Source organism: Sinohyriopsis cumingii, chromosome 3 (assembly GCF_028554795.1).
Source record: "Sinohyriopsis cumingii isolate HCF-2022 chromosome 3, ASM2855479v2, whole genome shotgun sequence".
Taxonomy (NCBI): Eukaryota; Metazoa; Mollusca; class Bivalvia; order Unionida; family Unionidae; genus Sinohyriopsis; species Sinohyriopsis cumingii.
This window is the reverse complement of record NC_142963.1, coordinates 23,005,578-23,028,493: the sequence shown is the minus strand read 5'-3', so window position 1 is coordinate 23,028,493 and position 22,916 is coordinate 23,005,578. Positions and strand designations below refer to the sequence as shown.

Below are 22,916 nucleotides of genomic sequence, written 5' to 3'. Positions count from 1 at the left end.
AGAGGAGATTAAGTTCAAAAAACAAAATTCACGCTGCTCTTAACATAAAAATCTATGAATAAACTGATAACTATTCTGATACAAGGGGGGTATATAGACCATTTCCTGTTTTCTGGAACTTTGAAGAAATGGAGTGAAGTTGAGTGATAACATGACAAGGATATTTTTCATCACAGAAAACTAAATTAGGTATGCAGATACCTTATATATTTGTTGTCAAAGAATGAGACAGAGTCATTAAATGCTGGTTTTCAATTAGATGTTCTCACCCACCAGCTCCTTTCTGGCAATGTCCCCCCCACCATGCAAGGTAGGTGTTGGGGACCTCCCACACTCAAAAAAATTCCTGGCAGCATCTCTGCTATACAGTTTGTGCATACAATCCAGACATCACTGTAGAGCTTGTACCCACAATTCTGACATCACTACCTTGTATCTACAATCCTGACATCACTGTAGAGCTTGTATGCACAATCCTGACATCACTACCTTGTACCCACAATCCTGACATCACTACCTTGTATCTACAATCCTGACATCACTGTAGAGCTTGTACCCAAAATCCTTACATCACTACATTGTATCTACAATCCTGATATCACTGTAGAGCTTGTACCCACAATTCTGACATCACTACCTTGTATCTACAATCCTGACATCACTGTAGAGCTTGTATGCACAATCCTGACATCACTACCTTGTATCTACAATCCTGACATCACTGTAGAACTTGTACCCACAATCTTGACATCACTAGAGAGTTTGTGCATGTAATCCTGAAATCACTGTAGACCTTGTACCCACAATTCTGACATCACTTCCTTGTATCTACAATCCTGACATCACTGTAGAGCTTGTACCCACAATTCTGACATCACTACCTTGTATCTACAATCCTGACATCACTGTAGAGCTTGTATGCACAATCCTGACATCACTACCTGGTATCTACAATCCTGACATCACTGTAGAGCTTGTACCCACAATCTTGACATCACTAGAGTTTGTGCATGTAATCCTGACATCACTGTAGACCTTGTACCCACAATTCTGACATCACTTCCTTGTATCTACAATCCTAACAGCACTGTTGAGCTTGTACCCACAATCTTGACATCACTAGAGAGTTTGTGCATGCAATCCTGACATCACTGTAGACCTTGTACCCACAATTCTGACATCACTACCTTGTATCTACAATCCTGACATCACTGTAGAGCTTGTACCCATAATTCTTACATCACTACCTTGTATCTACAATCCTGACATCACTGTAGAGCTTGTACCCACAATCCTGACATCACTATAGAGTTTGTGCATACAGTCTTGATTTCCCTAAAGAGCTTGTATGTACAATCCAGATATCACTATAGATCTTTTATCTGAAATTGTATGTACAATCCAGATATCAATATAGATCTTTTATCTGAAATTGTATGTACAATCCAGATATCACTATTGAGCTTTTATCTGCATTTGAATGTACAATCCAGATATCAGTATAAATCTTTTATCTGCAATTGTATGTACAATCCAAATATCAGTATAGAACTTTCTTCTGCAATCTTGATATCACTACTGAGCTTGTACCTACAATCCTGATATCACTAGATGTTGATATCACTAAAGAGCTTGTATCTACAATACTGATATTAGTATAGAGCTTGTATCTACAATCCTGATATCACTATAGAGCAAACTGTTGTTGTTGTAGGGTTTAATGCCATTTTTCAGCACTAGATAGGCTATACATGGCGGCCAGTACAACTGGTGGAGGAAGAACCATGGAAAACAACGGGAAAAACCACAAACCCATGAGAAGCTACTGGCAAGCTTTCTCACATACCCACATTAACTGAGCCTGACTCAAACCCACACACAGGTGAGATGGCAGTGATCCAGAACAATGAGTGCTTTAGACCACTCGGCCACTTGGGGCCCCCTACAGATCTTGTATCTACAATGTTGATATCACAAAAGAGCTTGTATCTACCATCCTGATATCACTACAGTCCTACAATGTAAGACCTCGGTCTTGATATTTATGTTTTGGGCATTGCTCAACCGACATCGGAACACACTACACAAGGCCGTTATTTGGGCAGTAAGATGTAGCACTAAACATAAATAGCATGTGATACGTCTTATGTTGTAGGACCAGATATCACTATAGAATATGTACCTACAATGTCTGTAATTAATAAATACATTTTTTAACTGGTTGGTTTTATATTTCTACCATCATAAATGCAAATATTGTAATTGTATTTCAGCCCACTTCTTATTAAACTGACTCTTATATAATTGTTTGGAATAAACACCTTTATAAAAAATAATGTTGAAAGCTTTCAATCCATATTTGTTTTGCATTTTTATAGTAAAAAGCAATTTTGACTTCATAAGTAGCATCTACCCAACACTAGTCCCTCTGAATTATGGCTGCAACAACCTCTACAGACTTCATGTCTATTACAAAGATGTACTCTACTGGCCTAGAATGCACTAATTTTTAACTGTACTTTTTCAATCTTGTCCACACTTGCCTTTCAGAGAATGTTTGAATCCAGATGATGAGTGAACGAGAACAAACTTTGACTTGTTCTCCAGCAAGACCTTATAGTCCAGTTTGACAGCCTGGGCAAACATGTATTCATAAAACTGATCCTGAAATATAAATAATCTTGTATACCTCGTGTAATCTCTCCCCACCTGTTTTTTTACTGTATATACTTGCTTGCAAGTAAAGTCCAACTGCAAAATGTAGAGACCCAGATCTGCTGTTGCATACTGCACTGGCAGACCTTGATCTATGCAGTTTGTCAGGAGTAGTCAGTAGAAGAAAAGCTATGTAAACCCTGACCTGCTGGCAAATTATGTGATGGCAGATCAGGATCTATCTTGTATGCAGTTGGACAGTAAATGTTGAAAATTGTACAAACTGTTGTCTTAAATACATCCAAGAACTGAAATCACTCAAGACAGTTCTTTCTTGTTTAAAAATGTGAAAATAAAGATTTACAGAGCATAAAATGAACCAAGAAATTTTTAGACCTAGTGTTACTTCATTAGTGTTGTCAGCTGAATGTTACTCAATTGATAGATCTAACCTCCAAACACTTTTTTTTGCAAGGATTATGTGTGTGTGTGTGTGTATTTTGAATTCTTAATATAGCTTTAACAATTTTCAGTCATATCACTATGATATCTGCAGCGTGGCAGTTTATAGTAATGTCTACCACTGCAGACATGTAGCATGATGTCCCACCCAGTCACATTATCCTGACACCAGGCCGACCAGTCCCAATACTAACCTCTCAATGCTGAGCACCAAGTGAGGCAGCTGTTAGTACCATTTTTATAAGTCTTTGGTATGACTCGGCCGGGGATCAAACCCATGACATCTCGCATCTGAGACAGATGCTCTAACCACTAGGCCACCGGAGCAGATTAATTTATATAAAAAGTAATTTGAACCAAAGTCTGTTATTGATTGGGATCTTCTCCATTTGGTGAACAGGAACGACCCATCAATGTATTCCTTTAAGTTATCCTTGAACATGAATTTTTTTTTAAAAATCCAGATTATTACTGTCAATGTGATTAACACACATTTTATATTCAAGATGTTGACTAGACTGTTACCATCTGTCAAGGTGATCTGCACAGATTTTACATTCAGGATTTTGACTAGACTCTAGTTCATGAAATACTAATTCAGAAATCAATTATTTTTCAACAGCAATTGTTCAAAGCAATAAACCACACAACATCTTACAGACTGTACCAAATAATTTGTGATTATAAGTCATACAATAGGTACATTATCCCAAAACATGAACATATCTCCTCTCTCTTTGATAACCCCTTGCAATCGCATGAGACAAACACACACATCTTCATTATTTGATAATCCCTTGCAATCACACAAAGCAAAAAAAAAAAGGAAGAGATATTTAGACTGGTCCTATACTTCCTATAACAAAATTAAGGAATTTGATAAATGCTTAGAATCTTTTTTTTTTTAAATCTCAATACAATTTCCTGGTAAGAACTTTGGTGTACATGTTTTTGTATCCACATACGTCATAAGTTAAAATTTACTTACCCCTTCCCACCCAGTCAACACTAATTTTTGTTCATATTATGTCTATTAATAATGTACAAATACATTTTAGCATTCAAGACTTGGTAATTACTAGCTGACACTTTTACAATTTTGAATGTATTAAGTTCAAGTGTTTCAAATTTTGTAAAGATCTGTTTATTGTCGTTTATTCCTTATGTCTCTCAGATCACCAAAGTAAAGATTAAATGTTTGTGAGAGCTCCTAAGAAGCTTAAGATTGTTGCTCAAACCTTTATATCTCTTTTGTGATGTTTTATGTACTTTTCTATCATGTTGGAAAATAAAAAATATGTTTAAACCAAAACTGAGCCAACAGTCGTGGGTTCGATCCCTGGCCAAGTCATATCAAAGACTTACAAAAATGGTACTAACAGCTGCCTCACTTGGCGCTCAGCATTAAGAGGTTAGTGTTAGGACTGGTCGGCCTGGTGTCAGGATAATGTGGCTGGGTGGGACATCATTCTACATGTCTGCGGCATGATGCCCCAGTGCCAGACATCACTTTAAACTGCCACACTTTAGACATCATAACGATATGACTGAAAAATTGTTAAAGCTACGTTAAAAATCCAAATCACATACACACACACACAGCCAACAGAATCCATAATGAGATGCTTCAGATTCAATCTCAATGACAAAATAAGCATATGACAAGCTTGCTATGTATTTCATCCTAAATCATGAAATAGGAATGTTCTTTTAGACTAAATATTAACAATGTGGTCCACAGTACTATATGTACTCTCTTATAAGACGAGTCCAACTGCAAAACTGCGCAGACCAAGATTTGCCATTGTAAAATGGGCTGGCAGATATGGGTCTGTGCAGTCTGTTAGGAGTAATCAGTAGAAAAAACAACAAAAGACTCTGATCTGCAGGTGCATTATGCCATGGCAGATCAGGATCTTTGTTGTTTGCATTTTGACTGGACTTCACAAATATATATAGTAATATGACTTTGAAAGCCAGCATAAAAGTATTGTACATTATTATCTTTCATCATAAAATTTCCTTTATTCTGTTTTATGCTTTATTATAATGCTATGATGGAAATGATTTCTAAAAAGTCATTTAAATCTTAAATCAAAAGACTGGTTATCCAATATTTTTGATTGTGACGGTTTGCATCACATAGAAAATAAAACAGAATGTAGAAACTGGAATCTAGTTATGGAAGCTTGCAAGGCAATCTGCAAACCTTCATCAGAGCTCTTTGCAGAGCTTTCACACTACAATTAAACTGAGCTATAGTAAATCTTTTCAACTATTATAATTATTACTGTTTGGTTTCAATTAAAGCTAAATTATGTCTTTCTGAATATGAGAATTCTGCATTTTTGTTGATGTAATTAACTTTTTGGGTCAACAATATTATGGTCAATATTAGCTAATAATTGCATTTTTCCCTCATACCATATTTGCCAGCCTATATTTTTCCCTCATACCATATTTGCCAGCCTATAAGTCAATGCAGAGTGCAAGTCGAATCAGCAAATTTGGCAAATTTTCCATCCTTCATCCTTATATAAGTCAATGCCAAGTATAAGACGAGACCAGATCAACACCTCGGATTGTGTTTTTCACTTCGTTCCACAAAGCATCGCAAATTTTATCCTACATGTAACTCTGTAACCTTTCCAGTCAGGATCATTAAATGTATCTAAAAGTACCTAATTTATTTCACAAAAAGTATTTCAAACGTATTCTGTAGTTTTAGCTACATATAATGACACTGACCCGAAAATTGATTGAGTACAGACAGGATAAAATTTGTGATGCTGTGTGGAATCAAATTAAACTAACTTCCGGTTTCATAAATATAAAAAGTATCACTGTATGCTATTTCAGATTACCAGCAATAGGGAAATTGCATCATTAATACTAAAATGGATTTTTTTGAGGGGGAGAGATACAGACAGAAGGATAGATATGTATTTCATTGCATTTTTCTTTTTGCACCTTATGATCAAATCAAATATAGCCCAATATTATATTAGAGAGAGAGAGAGAGTTCAGCTCTTTGTAGATTTTTATTGTTCTTTTTTTAAACTTATTGCCCCCGTGTTGCTAAAGCTTTTGTCAAAGAGAGAAAACATAAATAAATGAACCAGAAAAATGTAAACTATTAAAATACATACCATACTCCTTCAGGGTTTAAATAGTTATATCCATATAGTCTCCACTAGGTTAAGTCTCAAGAATGACTATTTTGCATGCTGTCTAATTTTCTTTGCAAGTATAACAACCTCTCCATTCCCAACAAATAAGATTTTGTTTAAAGTGCATGTACTCATCCTGTACTTAGGCAGCAATTATTTTTGATCTTTGCTCATGCTAGATGTACTTTAAATTGCTGTCCGTTCAGTAGGCAAGTTAAAAAATGTCACTGGCTGAGAAATTTACAATAGTAACCACCTGGCATTTCCTTTAACTATATGGTATGGTATTCATAATAGCCATAGGTAACCTCATTGCCCTATTAGTAGCCTTGCTAATATGATCTGGTCTGCAGAATCTTAAAATACAGCTGTAGCATATTTAATTTGCCTGTAAATACCAGTACAAAACCATGTGGTTCTTGTAATAATGGAAGTGGATGCAAAAATTAGAAGGAATCGCTAACTAGTGGTATTAATTGATAATGGAATATGGTACTGCACAAGAAGAAAATTGTGATCGAATATGTCTTTGTCATGGTTATTCATCTTCTAACTTGTAAATTTTAATGCACAAATTGAATTTAAATAACATATATTATAAACAATGTACATTACTGGTGCATGTTGCTTTTACATCTGATCTATGTTAATTTTTCATACTGATGATCATGTAATTGTTTCAAATACTCACTGTTAGATCCTATATTTGTTCAAACATGATCTCTTCCCCAAAATGAAATATTATTTGCATGTTATTTTTCATACTCTTGGAGAATTATTTTCCATACAAAAAATATGATAAAGTGATATGGATGATATAATCCATATACATGTCAATTCGGAGTATAAGACGAAGCTAAGATTTTCTGGTCAAAAAGTATCATCTTATAGGCTGGCAAATACGGCAATTTCATTCATATGGTCATATCTTAGGAACACATGTTAATCAAACTACCATTTTTCTATTCATGAAATGAAAGTATGTAGATGCTAAGTTTAGTGCTACTAAAGTAGTGTATGATATTCTCCACGATGTTTTAGTTTAGTGCTACTAAAGTAGTGTTTGATAGTCTCCACGATGTTTTAGTTTAGTGCTACTAAAGTAGTGTTTGATAGTCTCCACGATGTTTTAATTTAGTGCTACTAAAGTAGTGTATGATATTCTCCACAATGTTTTAGTTTAGTGCTACTAAAGTAGTGTGTGATATTCTCCATGTTTTAGTTTAGTGCTACTAAAGAAGTGTATGATATTCTCCACAATGTTTTAGTTTAGTGCTACTAAAGTAGTGTTTGATATTCTCCACGATGTTTTAGTTTAGTGCTACTAAAGTAGTGTTTGATAGTCTCCACAATGTTTTAGTTTAGTGCTACTAAAGTAGTGTATGATATTCTCCACAATGTTTTAGTTTAGTGCTACTAAAGTAGTGTTTGATATTCTCCATGATGTTTTAGTTTAGTGCTACTAAAGTAGTGTGTGATATTCTCCATGTTTTAGTTTAGTGCTACGAAAGAAGTGTATGATATTCTCCACAATGTTTTAGTTTAGTGCTACTAAAGTAGTGTTTGATATTCTCCACGATGTTTTAGTTTAGTGCTACTAAAGTAGTGTTTGATAGTCTCCACAATGTTTTAGTTTAGTGCTACTAAAGTAGTGTATGATATTCTCCACAATGTTTTAGTTTAGTGCTACTAAAGTAGTATTTGATATTCTCCATGATGTTTTAGTTTAGTGCTACTAAAGTAGTGTATGATATTCTCCACAATGTTTTAGTTTAGTGCTACTAAAGTAGTGTTTGATAGTCTCCACAATGTTTTAGTTCAGTGCTACTAAAGCAGTGTTTGATATTCTCCATGATGTTTTAGTTTAGTGCTACTAAAGTAGTGTTTGATATTCTCCATGATGTTTTAGTTTAGTGCTACTAAAGCAGTATTTGATATTCTCCATGATGTTTTAGTTTAGTGCTACTAAAGTAGTGTTTGATATTCTCCATGATGTTTTAGTTTAGTGCTACTAAAGCAGTATTTGATATTCTCCATGATGTTTTAGTTTAGTGCTACTAAAGTAGTGTTTGATATTCTCCATGATGTTTTAGTTTAGTGCTACTAAAGCAGTGTTTGATAGTCTCCACAATGTTTTAGTTCAGTGCTACTAAAGCAGTGTTTGATATTCTCCATGATGTTTTAGTTTAGTGCTACTAAAGTAGTGTTTGATATTCTCCATGATGTTTTAGTTTAGTGCTACTAAAGTAGTGTTTGATATTCTCCATGATGTTTTAGTTTAGTGCTACTAAAGCAGTGTTTGATAGTCTCCACAATGTTTTAGTTCAGTGCTACTAAAGCAGTGTTTGATATTCTCCATGATGTTTTAGTTTAGTGCTACTAAAGCAGTGTTTGATATTCTCCATGATGTTTTAGTTTAGTGCTACTAAAGTAGTGTTTGATAGTCTCCACAATGTTTTAGTTCAGTGCTACTAAAGTAGTATTTGATATTCTCCATGATGTTTTAGTTTAGTGCTACTAAAGTAGTATTTGATATTCTCCATGATGTTTTAGTTTAGTGCTACTAAAGAAGTGTATGATATTCTCCACAATGTTTTAGTTCAGTGCTACTAAAGCAGTGTTTGATATTCTCCATGATGTTTTAGTTTAGTGCTACTAAAGCAGTATTTGATATTCTCCATGATGTTTTAGTTTAGTGCTACTAAAGCAGTGTTTGATAGTCTCCACAATGTTTTAGTTCAGTGCTACTAAAGCAGTGTTTGATATTCTCCATGATGTTTTAGTTTAGTGCTACTAAAGCAGTGTTTGATATTCTCCATGATGTTTTAGTTTAGTGCTACTGAAGTAGTGTTTGATATTCTCCATGATGTTTTAGTTTAGTGCTACTAAAGTAGTGTTTGATATTCTCCATGATGTTTTAGTTTAGTGCTACTAAAGTAGTGTTTGATATTCTCCATGATGTTTTAGTTTAGTGCTACTAAAGCAGTGTATGATAGTCTCCACAATGTTTTAGTTCAGTGCTACTAAAGCAGTGTTTGATATTCTCGATGATGTTTTAGTTTAGTGCTACTAAAGCAGTGTTTGATATTCTCCATGATGTTTTAGTTTAGTGCTACTAAAGTAGTGTTTGATATTCTCCATGATGTTTTAGTTTAGTGCTACTAAAGCAGTGTTTGATAGTCTCCACAATGTTTTAGTTCAGTGCTACTAAAGTAGTATTTGATATTCTCCATGATGTTTTAGTTTAGTGCTACTAAAGTAGTGTTTGATATTCTCCATGATGTTTTAGTTTAGTGCTACTAAAGCAGTGTTTGATAGTCTCCACAATGTTTTAGTTCAGTGCTACTAAAGCAGTGTTTGATATTCTCCATGATGTTTTAGTTTAGTGCTACTAAAGCAGTGTTTGATAGTCTCCACAATGTTTTAGTTCAGTGCTACTAAAGCAGTGTTTGATATTCTCCATGATGTTTTAGTTTAGTGCTACTAAAGTAGTGTTTGATATTCTCCATGATGTTTTAGTTTAGTGCTACTAAAGTAGTGTTTGATATTCTCCATGATGTTTTAGTTTAGTGCTACTAAAGCAGTGTTTGATAGTCTCCACAATGTTTTAGTTCAGTGCTACTAAAGCAGTGTTTGATATTCTCCATGATGTTTTAGTTTAGTGCTACTAAAGCAGTGTTTGATATTCTCCATGATGTTTTAGTTTAGTGCTACTAAAGTAGTGTTTGATATTCTCCATGATGTTTTAGTTTAGTGCTACTAAAGTAGTGTTTGATAGTCTCCACAATGTTTTAGTTTAGTGCTACTAAAGTAGTATTTGATATTCTCCATGATGTTTTAGTTTAGTGCTACTAAAGTAGTGTTTGATATTCTCCATGATGTTTTAGTTTAGTGCTACTAAAGTAGTGTTTGATATTCTCCATGATGTTTTAGTTTAGTGCTACTAAAGTAGTGTTTGATAGTCTCCACAATGTTTTAGTTCAGTGCTACTAAAGCAGTGTTTGATATTCTCCATGATGTTTTAGTTTAGTGCTACTAAAGCAGTGTTTGATATTCTCCATGATGTTTTAGTTTAGTGCTACTAAAGTAGTGTTTGATATTCTCCATGATGTTTTAGTTTAGTGCTACTAAAGAAGTGTATGATATTCTCCACAATGTTTTAGTTCAGTGCTACTAAAGCAGTGTTTGATATTCTCCATGATGTTTTAGTTTAGTGCTACGAAAGCAGTATTTGATATTCTCCATGATGTTTTAGTTTAGTGCTACTAAAGCAGTGTTTGATAGTCTCCACAATGTTTTAGTTCAGTGCTACTAAAGCAGTGTTTGATATTTTCCATGATGTTTTAGTTTAGTGCTACTAAAGCAGTGTTTGATATTCTCCATGACGTTTTAGTTTAGTGCTACTAAAGTAGTGTTTGATATTCTCCATGATGTTTTAGTTTAGTGCTACTAAAGTAGTGTTTGATATTCTCCATGATGTTTTAGTTTAGTGCTACTAAAGTAGTGTTTGATATTCTCCATGATGTTTTAGTTTAGTGCTACTAAAGCAGTGTATGATAGTCTCCACAATGTTTTAGTTCAGTGCTACTAAAGCAGTGTTTGATATTCTCCATGATGTTTTAGTTTAGTGCTACTAAAGCAGTGTTTGATATTCTCCATGATGTTTTAGTTTAGTGCTACTAAAGTAGTGTTTGATATTCTCCATGATGTTTTAGTTTAGTGCTACTAAAGCAGTGTTTGATAGTCTCCACAATGTTTTAGTTCAGTGCTACTAAAGTAGTATTTGATATTCTCCATGATGTTTTAGTTTAGTGCTACTAAAGTAGTGTTTGATATTCTCCATGATGTTTTAGTTTAGTGCTACTAAAGCAGTGGTTGATAGTCTCCACAATGTTTTAGTTCAGTGCTACTAAAGCAGTGTTTAATATTCTCCATGATGTTTTAGTTTAGTGCTACTAAAGTAGTGTTTGATAGTCTCCATGATGTTTTAGTTTAGTGCTACTAAAGTAGTGTTTGATATTCTCCATGATGTTTTAGTTTAGTGCTACTAAAGAAGTGTATGATATTCTCCACAATGTTTTAGTTCAGTGCTACTAAAGCAGTGTTTGATATTGTCCATGATGTTTTAGTTTAGTGCTACTAAAGCAGTATTTGATATTCTCCATGATGTTTTAGTTTAGTGCTACTAAAGCAGTGTTTGATAGTCTCCACAATGTTTTAGTTCAGTGCTACTAAAGCAGTGTTTGATATTCTCCATGATGTTTTAGTTTAGTGCTACTAAAGCAGTGTTTGATATTCTCCATGATGTTTTAGTTTAGTGCTACTAAAGTAGTGTTTGATATTCTCCATGATGTTTTAGTTTAGTGCTACTAAAGAAGTGTATGATATTCTCCACAATGTTTTAGTTCAGTGCTACTAAAGCAGTGTTTGATATTCTCCATGATGTTTTAGTTTAGTGCTACTAAAGAAGTGTATGATATTCTCCACAATGTTTTAGTTCAGTGCTACTAAAGCAGTGTTTGATATTCTCCATGATGTTTTAATTTAGTGCTACTAAAGAAGTGTATGATAGTCTCCACAATGTTTTAGTTTAGTGCTACTAAAGTAGTGTTTGATATTCTCCATGATGTTTTAGTTTAGTGCTACTAAAGTAGTGTGTGATATTCTCCATGTTTTAGTTTAGTGCTACTAAAGTAGTGTTTGATATTCTCCACGATGTTTTAGTTTAGTGCAACTAAAGTAGTGTTTGATAGTCTCCACGATGTTTTAGTTTAGTGCTACTAAAGAAGTGTATGATATTCTCCACAATGTTTTAGTTCAGTGCTACTAAAGCAGTGTATGATATTCTCCACGATGTTTTAGTTTAGTGCTACTAAAGAAGTGTATGATATTCTCCACAATGTTTTAGTTCAGTGCTACTAAAGCAGTGTTTGATATTCTCCACGATGTTTTAGTTTAGTGCTACTAAAGTAGTGTTTGATAGTCTCCACGATGTTTTAGTTTAGTGCTACTAAAGAAGTGTATGATATTCTCCACAATGTTTTAGTTCAGTGCTACTAAAGCAGTGTTTGATATTCTCCACGATGTTTTAGTTTAGTGCTACTAAAGAAGTGTATGATATTCTCCACAATGTTTTAGTTCAGTGCTACTAAAGCAGTGTTTGATATTCTCCACGATGTTTTAGTTTAGTGCTACTAAAGAAGTGTATGATATTCTCCACAATGTTTTAGTTCAGTGCTACTAAAGTAGTGTTTGATATTCTCCATGTTTTAGTTTAGTGCTACTAAAGAAGTGTATGATATTCTCCACAATGTTTTAGTTTAGTGCTACTAAAGTAGTGTTTGATAGTCTCCACGATGTTTTAGTTTAGTGCTACTAAAGTAGTGTATGATAGTCTCCACAATGTTTTAGTTTAGTGCTACTAAAGTAGTGTATGATATTCTCCACAATGTTTTAGTTTAGTGCTACTAAAGAAGTGTATGATATTCTCCACAATGTTTTAGTTTAGTGCTACTAAAGTAGTGTTTGATAGTCTCCACGATGTTTTAGTTTAGTGCTACTAAAGTAGTGTATGATAGTCTCCACAATGTTTTAGTTTAGTGCTACTAAAGTAGTGTATGATATTCTCCACAATGTTTTAGTTTAGTGCTACTAAAGTAGTGTTTGACAGTCTCCACGATGTTTTAGATGGCAATCAGTTGCCATTTTCAATGTCCTTCTTCTGAGACTTACCCATACATACTTTTCAACTGGAAACAAATTTTGAATGTTGCTATGAAGTGAACAAGAATTAACCAATATTTAAAAACTGCTGATTATCAATGAAAACCTTACAGAGACTATCAAATGCAAGTAACACTAAACTTGGCATCTACACACAAAAAAATTGTGATCAGAAAAATGTAAACTATTTGATTGTGTATTGTTTATTAAATTATTTTGGAAAATGCAGATAATAGCTAATCTGGAGCGTACAAAAGAAAATTTGTTCCCTTTATAACACACTGGGTAAAATTAACAAACAATGAAGGTGCTCATTATAAGCACATTTGGAGTCCAAGACTTGCATCTGATGGTTCAAGATGCACTGGAAGCAATTACTGACAATGCAACATCCTCAGCTTTCAGACCGATAAAGGTAAAATGATCATGCAATTCAATGACTTATAATTTTTACCTTAACAAATCCTGGACTAGCTACCAAGACACACTTGACCACTGGAAAGAAAGCAAGGAATCAAAATGTAATAAGTCATGAAAGTAATAATTCAATGATACCATACAACAAGAGCAAAACTGGGGTGGGTGGGGTAAAAATAATCATAATTATGTAAAACTTACCTGGTTCTATTATATTGCTGCCTTTTTTTTCAGAATGCTAATTAGTCCCCAATCCATGTTAAATATTCCTTCTCCAGTCAGTAATTGGAGGCCAGAACTTAAAGATCATGAGCCTAGACTAACTCCATAGTCATATCCAGCAAAAGGAATATCTTCCACTTTTTACTTGGACCAAGACTCCAGAACATCTGAGAAGACTGGAAGGAGGGAAATCTTTGCAGGAAAGTATTACATAATTGAAATGAGTGTTACTCCAATAAAAACTATATCTTAATAGCAGTAATGCACTGCTAATATTACATTGCTGAATTTACCAGTTAAGAAGAAGGGTGATAACTTCAACAAAAAAACTGGTAGAAGAATTGCACTTAGTCTTAGTGTAAGAGTGTTCTTTGTTGTAAGCTGGTAGATATGTTACATGGTTATAATTTGACCCCAAAAATTACCTGCTTTCACATTTGTGTGTCAAAGATCAATGGAGAAAGGATGCCAAAATAAAGTGAGATCACCAAAAGGTGGCTCTGATAACATCATCCAAAGATAAACGACTAAATTAGATCCAAGATCCAGAAATAACCCTAACCCTATCCTTATGGGCTTTAATTCTAATTAAAATTGATGGGCCTAATTAAAGCTTCCTCTCAGACAGGGACTGATAAATCTCTTTTATAGTGATAACAGTTCACTTAGAAATGGTGGCTGCCGAAATAACAGTGGAATCCTTAAGAAAGAAAGATAATTCCTCCATTTAGGGAAGCTAAATAAAACTGTGAAGCTCTAACTGGGCAAAGGAGCCTATCTTGATCATTCACAGTTTATATATATGACTGAGACTGGGGATCAAAAACATAACAGGAACTACTGAAGGTAGTTGATTCTTAGCCAGAAACAGAATGGCAAATATAAACCAAAACATAGTTACCATTGAACCATAAACAATCCTTTTTCAAAGACAAGACATGAATTTTACTACTTGTTGATGCCAAGGAGTGCAGGAAGACTGTCTTAAGGGTAGAATTCTTAAAGGAAGCTAAACTCAAAGATTCATAAGATGGTTTTTGATAGCATCCACAGAATATACAAAAGGTTCCATCTAGGCATTAATGAGTGAGATACTGGTCTCTGAAGCTCAAAATACCTAATGAGATCAGCAAGATGAGGATTCATCTCAATGGTAGATCATACAGAGCATTATACAGTCCTCTGCAATGCAACATTGCAACCCAGCTCAAAATCAGTCTTGGCAGATATACTGTTTTATGAGAAGAGTATGAAGGTGGAGAATCTGGAATGCTGTGTAAGATACCCCTTGTTCTGCTATAGCAGGTTCTTTCTTATGGTAATTTCCTGGAATTGTCTATCAACAAGGAGATGATTAAATCATGATCATTCAAAGCCATTGAGGAAATAAACTAAAATGTGAAGATCCTAACTCGGAGAAGAAACTGAGGAATTATCTTGAAAGGTCAGAAGTCTTAAGCATGCAAACAATCCTACTTAAGTCTGAAGGCATCCACCACCAAAGCCCTTTGATGCAGTACAGAAGAGACATACAGAGAATCCTTGTTGTCCAGATGTCAAAATACTTGAGAATGGGAACCTCAAATGAGCTGCTTTTGTCCCCATCAGCCTGGGAAAAGTTCTAGGAAAAGAGGTGAGGCTAAATGAATAAGCCAGAAATTTTAACTCCATCAAAACATGTTGGTATTCCCAGTGAGATGGGGAATGGGGATGTGAAGGAATGCATCCATTGGTGTTTATCTCCATTCTGAACTGTTCTTCCAAAAGAAATTTGTTAAGGATGGAAACATCAATTATGAGTCAAAATGTTACACATTTTTGGATACCAAACTATTCAGGAACAGAAACCAAGATGATGGTGATTTGACATGCTCTCTAATGTACCTTTCTACACAAATGTACACATCTTCCCTTAGAGGTACCAGTTGTCTGTGATGCCTGAGCAAGCCTCTGAAAATTGGGCTAGTGTGGCACCTATCTGGATGCTGGGAAACAGGATATACTACAAGTCCCTTGGGCGGACTACTTCACTCCAGGACAAATTAGAAGACTTCCTCCCTTGACCATCTACTCTAAACAGACATGATTTTGGTATTCCACGAAGCTGAAAATTTGAAAGGGGGATTTGGGGGGTCCTCCCCCAATGGGGTCTTGAGAGGCAGTGACCCCAATCCGGGGGTCCAGAAATGCATTTTACAATCATAAAAAACTGGTGCAACTTATGATCATTATATATAATAAAAAATTCATCTGAAAAACTAAAAACTTACCCAAAATTTTCAACTTGACTTGAATAAGTTCACAATATTCATTGTCACATGAATTTGTTCTCCAATACTATTGGTGCTTAAGTTATTTCATGTACATGTCAGTGTTCACATCGTAATTAAGTCACAACAATCACAATAATTTCTTAATTTTTGCAGCAAATATATTATACTTCTCTCTTTTCATAACAAATCTATAAAATAAACTACCAAATACATCAACTATATACAAATAATCCCATACATTCACTTCTCTTTTTGTCCAATGGACACAACCTGTTGATATGCTCTTTTTGCCGCTTTGGCAAAGATTTATTTAGTCTTCCTTTTTGTCTGACGTTTTTGCAATCGTTTCTTTTTCTTCTCAATGAGAGTCTTTTTCCTTTCAACCTGGTGCTTGTATTGGCGACATGCAGTGCACATATTCTGACAGAGCTACATCTGTTCTCTCATGCAAGAAATCTTTCTTTTTGTAGTAATTAACTGCACTTTTTCCAAATGCCTTCTGAGCTTCAATTTTTCCGTATGCAGCTTCTTTTGTAGGTGCTGTTCCAAACTCTTCCAACTGCGATTACCATAGAGCAGAGGTTACAAAATGCCAGTCATCTAGCGTTCAGTTTTCTTATAAACTGACCAACTAAATTTCTGTTGACTTTTCGCTCCAGCCATTCCCATTTCCATACATTTTTTAAACCATTATCTAAACTTCTCGTGGCATGGTCTCTCTCAACAACTCTGGATGCCATTTTTTGCAAGCATGCTTCTCCTTTCCATAGCCATCAGTTTCCATTACACAAAGATTAACTGAATGAATTTAAACTTTTGACTAATCAGAATACTCTTTACGAGAGTCGCGGGCTAACTAATATATATAACGAATACGTTACAAGGGTTGTTGCGGAATGGGACCGAACAAACTGTTTTTAAAAAGCAGATCTGAGATGATAAAAAAAATGGACTATATCAAGAAAAATCAAATTCAAGTCAGGAGAAAAGCGGAATTCTGCCTTAAAACAGAGAGAAATCATGTCTGTCTAAAGAAGGATGGGTAGGAGGGAACTTTAAACTGAGGCTGCATGTTTAGCTATTGATGTTGACAGGCAGGCCCATCAATTAATCAGGTTGGGATTTTTATTCAAGCCCAGAGTCATGACCAAGGACCGGTACTGATGATCCCTCAAGTCTTGTAATGCAAATGAGAAAATTAGACCCCAAACAGTGTCTCCACATTAAGTGGGACAGCCCTCAAATAGTTCTTGCTTTGATCCAGCAGCACCTCTGAAGTATTCAAGGTAGCATTTCCACCGATGCATAAAGCTCTGCAGAAAGCACCATGAACAAGCAAAATGCAAGCCCTGACATTTTAGTCACAGCCTCCAACAAACACATATAAAGTGAATGGAAAGAACAATTCATTCTTCAACAAACTGGAGGCAGCCAGAAGTAGATATGTGTATGAGGTTACTGTAAGCAGAGGAACTCTTTGGAACAAAACCTCTAAGGATCTAACGGAAAGATGAATCCAGATCCCTATCAATACCCTTACCTAGACAGCACCCAAATCCAACAGGTGTAGTTGGCATGGTTCCCATGCTTTTCTAAAGACAAATTTCCAGGGGTTTTCCAGGATGAAATTAATTTTTCAAAGTACATTTTTGATTATAAGACAAGCATTTTCTAAATCTAAAGATGTTTCTTTTTCAAGACTCTCCAAAACATCCAAGTCAGAAAAGATGATCATGTACAATACCACAAAAAGTATCACATGAAACAAGTTTGATTATATTCCTATAAATTGGCATGTAAAGTCATTTCAATGTACAGAATAAAAATTCTAACTTTATTTTGCTGACCTGCATTATGTTACTAAGTGGGAACAGAATAATAACATAAATTAGTTTGGTTTCTTTTCAAACCTTTAATTCTAAAGAATTCTATAGCACTATATATATATATATCCAGCTTATAGAAAGTAAACATTTCCTATTACAGTATATAAAAAAACAATAAATGCTAATAATTATACTCTTGTCTTGTAATGAAAAGAGCTTAACCCTGAATTTATCTGTGCCAATAAAATCCCAACAAGATTTTTCAAACAGCCTAATCTCCTTAAGGCGATCTAGTTAAAAATCCATCGTAAAAAAAATTCAAAAGGGTTGATTTAAATTTTGACAAAAAACCTTCAAAATTATTTACTGTTGTACAAACAAGACTGAATTTTCTGTAAAATCAACTTGTCTCCTTGTAATTCGTTAAACCAGTCCCCAAACCTGTATTGATACAGAGACTCATATAGTTTTTAATAAATAATACAAGGGATGACAATTTCTCATTTCAGCTCACAGATTCAACAATTTGGACTATAAATTTGGCTTAAAATGAACAGCAGTCCGTTTTCTGATCCAGGTTTCCTCCGAATATTCCCACGTCATTTGACATATTTGGACATTTGGATGTGGGGTAATTGCAACTTCATATCGAAAATTTGGAATTTGTTGCCGCCGTGCGGTAGTGACATATGGTAGTCACTTACCAGTGGGCCTATAAAATTTTAATGTATGTTATATCGACTTACACCTGTATGAAATCGATAGGAAAATGATTTCTTTTCTCAGAAATGTCAAGTATAATAATCATTATGTCTTTAATCCGCTGGCAGACTAGACAAAACTAAGGCATAGATGAAACCTGACCCTGTACTCACCATTTGCATTACTAGTCACGATTTCACATATCTCCAACAACGACATCACGAGTCCAATAGTCACATGATAACAACTCCTTTTTAATGTTGTACAGAAATTCAAATACATTAAATGAAAGTCGAAAACGTTTTGTAAAAACTAGCAATCTGGCCAATCTGATTTATCAAGCAGAGAGCACATGTCAACGTGGTAGTCACGTGATACAACAAAACTCAAGAAGTTGTTCTCAGAATACATAAATATGGAAAATTTTGTGTTCTTTCGATTTTGTATGTTTATTACAACCAGTATATGACTTTCATTTTAAAAAAAAATTTCTTTACAACATTTCAAAATGTTAGATTTGTGTACTCATGCAACTAGCAATGCAAAATCATGAGTACCAGGTCACATTTCATCAACGGCGTAGTTTTATCTTGTCCTTCAGCAGATTAAAGACATAATGATTACAATAGTCACAATTTCTGAGAAAATAGGTTGCTGTTGTTGTTGATAGGCTATACATGGCCGCCGGTATAACTGGTGGAGGAAGAACCCTGGAAAACACAGGGAAGAACCACTGGAGAAAATAGGTAATTTTCATATCGATTTCGTGCATGTATCACTTGATTTAACAACATTTAAAGTTTGCTAAGCCATCCGGTAAGTGGCTACACTTTGCCACCACCATGTTGGCATCCTATGATGCTAGACTGGTTTTCATGCCTTCCATGTAAGGAAAGATACGGATATCGAGCTGACTTTGAAAATAAAAGTCTACTAGACAAATGTAATCCACTGAGCGTTTGGATTTACTCAGCATATATGTTTATTGCAAGCACCCAAATGACCCATACTGCACCCTCCAAACGTTCTGTTAGAACTCGATAAATTTAACTCACAATCAGTTTAGTTATGACTCAATTACATGATTGTTTTGGACGACAAGTGCTAACGGAAAATTCCTGGGTTTTCCTGACTTTCTTCAATATTTGCAAAATTCAAAGACTTTTCACAGTCGGGGAAAAAAATTCATTTCTCCCAAGTTTTTCCCAGTAGTGTTGGAACCCTGGGTTCGTAAAGGCGCCAAGCAGCAGGGAAAACAAGCTGATAATTATGGGTAGAATCACACAGCCACAGCATGTCTGGCAGTCTCTTGACCCTGAGAAAATGTGGAACCATTCTTCCTTCCTCTAAAATGTGGCAACTTTCCATCAAATCCCAAGCTTTGTCTTCACATGGTCAACAAAGCAGACAACAGTTGATATGGGCACATTGAGTGCACGAGAAACAGTTGGGTGAGTAACCCATGGGGCCTACCCACACCTTGCACAATGATTATAACCCAAGACAGAAATAAACCACAAATACAAAATGATGTGGAACCAAAAATGAGTAGAGGATACATACCCTGACACCTGTCCCAAGAAAGGGTAAAAATTTACTATGGATAGCAATACAATAGTAGTTGGTATTGCATTAATGCCATTCAATTAATTTTATCTCTGTATACATTTTTCTCTTTAAGAATTCTTTTGTTTGTTAATATCTTGCATTTTTATCTAATAAAACAAACATACTACAAAACTGAAATAAAACGAAGTGGTACATTTGGACCTAATAAAGGAAGGACATAATTCTGTAAACTCCAATTCATAAAATGTTTCTATTGCAATCTGTAGATGTTAAATATTTAAGTATTCACTTTTATAACACTGTAACAAATTACACTGGTTATGGAAAACATATAATCTTGAGGCTTATAAATTTACTTAAATGACTTTGCAGACTATTTTTTCATTTTATAAATAGATTCATACACCTAAATATTTACGAAAATCAACAATTATTTCTTATTTGCCAACAAACTCTTAAACTGATATTACTAAACAAATTTTTACAAAATTACAACTGATGTAAAAACTCATGAACAATACTCTATGAAACACAGGGAAAATTTCATGGAAACCTACGGACAATGGTCCCAAGGACTTATAAACTAGTCCAGGGAACTTATAAAATAGTACAGTAGTCCCAACAGCCAAGATAGTTCAGCTGGTAGAGCATCCAGCTTGCAATGCAACGAGATGCAGCTTTATGAGAAATGACTATTTGTGCAACAAAAAAAATATTAGAAATTTTATAATCGAGAATGGACATTGTTGCCTTTTATCAGTTCATGGCCTCTGCAGAGAGGTCTCAAAAGACTAATCAAAGTTTTTGTTCACTCAAAAAGTACAGAATGGGAGGTAACTCCAACAAAGATGCCAGACAACATATTATCAGTGGGCTCTCAAACAACTTAGTCACAAGAAAATAGATCCTGATAAATATGAAGCAATATTTTAAAAAAAATAATGTAACTTCTCCAGGCAAACACACCTGAAGACACATTTCACACCTGCTTGCATAAGAAAAGAAAAAAATCTACAAAACCATTTTTTTAGAATTTTCCCAAGAAACTCAACTGCATCAGAGAAATGTGTACTCACCATCAAATTTGACATGCCTAAGTATGGCTTGAATTATCATATCATAGAACTTCTCTAAACCCTGAAAAAAAGAAAACAAAAAAGTCAGACATACATCCACATTCAACAACAGTAAATATCAACCTATTGTACAGCATGATTAATGAAAATCTTTATGACTGATAAAATCCCAAACATCCAGGACTATTCATTTTTGAAATCCATCAAGTACAATTTAGCAGGATGCCAGTCCAAGACAAGTGCTGATTTCCTATTTTAAAACAAGTCAGGCAAGCACTAATATTAATACTTTAATCACTTTATCTGGCTATTCATACCCACTTGGCATACTGAATTCTTGAATCTACATCTTTCCATTTCTTCACTCATAACCTGCAATACAACACATGTGGTCAAAATGTCCACTACAACTTAAATGTATACTGAGCTCAGCAATATAATTATCAGCTAATCAAAACATTTCAAAAAAACATATACTGTATGAATAATTAACAGTGTTTGAAATGCTTTTTATATTGTGTTTACTCAACCCAAATACTCAAGTGTGGATCAACCTTTGATTTCAATCCAGAGTGTCAATGCAATTAAATAATCAAATGGCGCTTTACTGTCATCAAAGTCGGTTTCCTTTATAAAATGAATAAATTATATTAATGATTCTTAAATATGTCTTGATTATACAAAGGATCAACTTCCATTTTCAATATCACATTTGAAATGAAGTGAATATGTTAATTAGGCAGAAAATTTGAATAAGGAACATTCAAATAGAGACAGAAATGTTCAGTCACATTGGAATGATGTTTATTTATGGCTTGAATCACTGAAGGCTTACACTCCACTAGGAAATGATATTTTTAATTAAATACGAATGAACTGATAAAAAAATAAATTGTTCTATTTATCACAGCCTACACCCCACCCCATTATGGACAAGTGAATGTAAAAACAATTATCAGCCCTGATTTGGATTATTATTTACGAGTATTACTAAATAATTCTGATACAAAATAAAATATTAAGTCTTTTTACATGTAGAATGGACTAAATACAATGAACTTTTGATGTAAAGAAGTTTATACATAATTATAGAATTTAAACCTTTGAATAGACAGTATCCAAATGGTGAATCCAGTGTTTCCTTTAACAGACATCTCATATCAGAATTGGCACTAATGAACAATCTTGTAATTGACAGACATTAAATTGTATGACGGCTAAAGACAATCTTGTAACTGACAGACATTAAATTGTATGAAGGCTAAAGACAATCTTGTAACTGACAGACATTAAATTGTATGACGGCTAAAGACAAAAAAGATGAATAGATAAAGCTATTAATGTCATACTTATGTTTGTACATGTGTTTAGGTACATGAGAAGTCCATCCAGTATCTTCTATGCCACACTTTTTACAAATTATCAAATAAATAACATCTGAATTTGCACAGTTAAAGATGATGATGCACATTGAACCAGTCCTTAATACAAGATATTCACACTTTCATAGACTAATTTAATAATCCTGCAATTAAATTTACTTTCAACATGCTGAATAATAAAGAAACATTTTTCGATGCAGTCATTCAAAATGATGTAACAATTCCACAACTAGTGTACATGTTAAAACTGCATTTGTTCATTAATATTTTGAACATTCATTACCATCCATTTAAGCCAAGTGATCTTGAAGGATTATTTCTGATAAAATGGTGTATTTAGACATTTGTTGACAGAATTACATGAAAATATTTTGAAAATAAGTTATCCAGCTTACATTAGTAATGCTGTATTCAAAAAGGTATATTATCATAAAGCCAG

General features: G+C 34.2%; 1 protein-coding gene across 1 annotated transcript in view; it reads right to left on the bottom strand.

Moving 5' to 3' along the window:
- LOC149802534 (protein pelota-like) overlaps positions 1-22,916 on the bottom strand; it is a 54,307-nt gene that overhangs the window by 10,648 nt on the left and 20,743 nt on the right. Inside the window, exons 6-8 of the mRNA XM_089951779.1 lie at positions 21,096-21,156; positions 13,465-13,505; positions 2,544-2,664 (exon numbers count right to left, since the gene is read on the bottom strand). Of these exons, the coding sequence (XP_089807905.1) occupies positions 2,544-2,664; positions 13,465-13,505; positions 21,096-21,156 (223 nt within the window). The remainder of the gene's footprint in view (positions 1-2,543; positions 2,665-13,464; positions 13,506-21,095; positions 21,157-22,916) is intronic.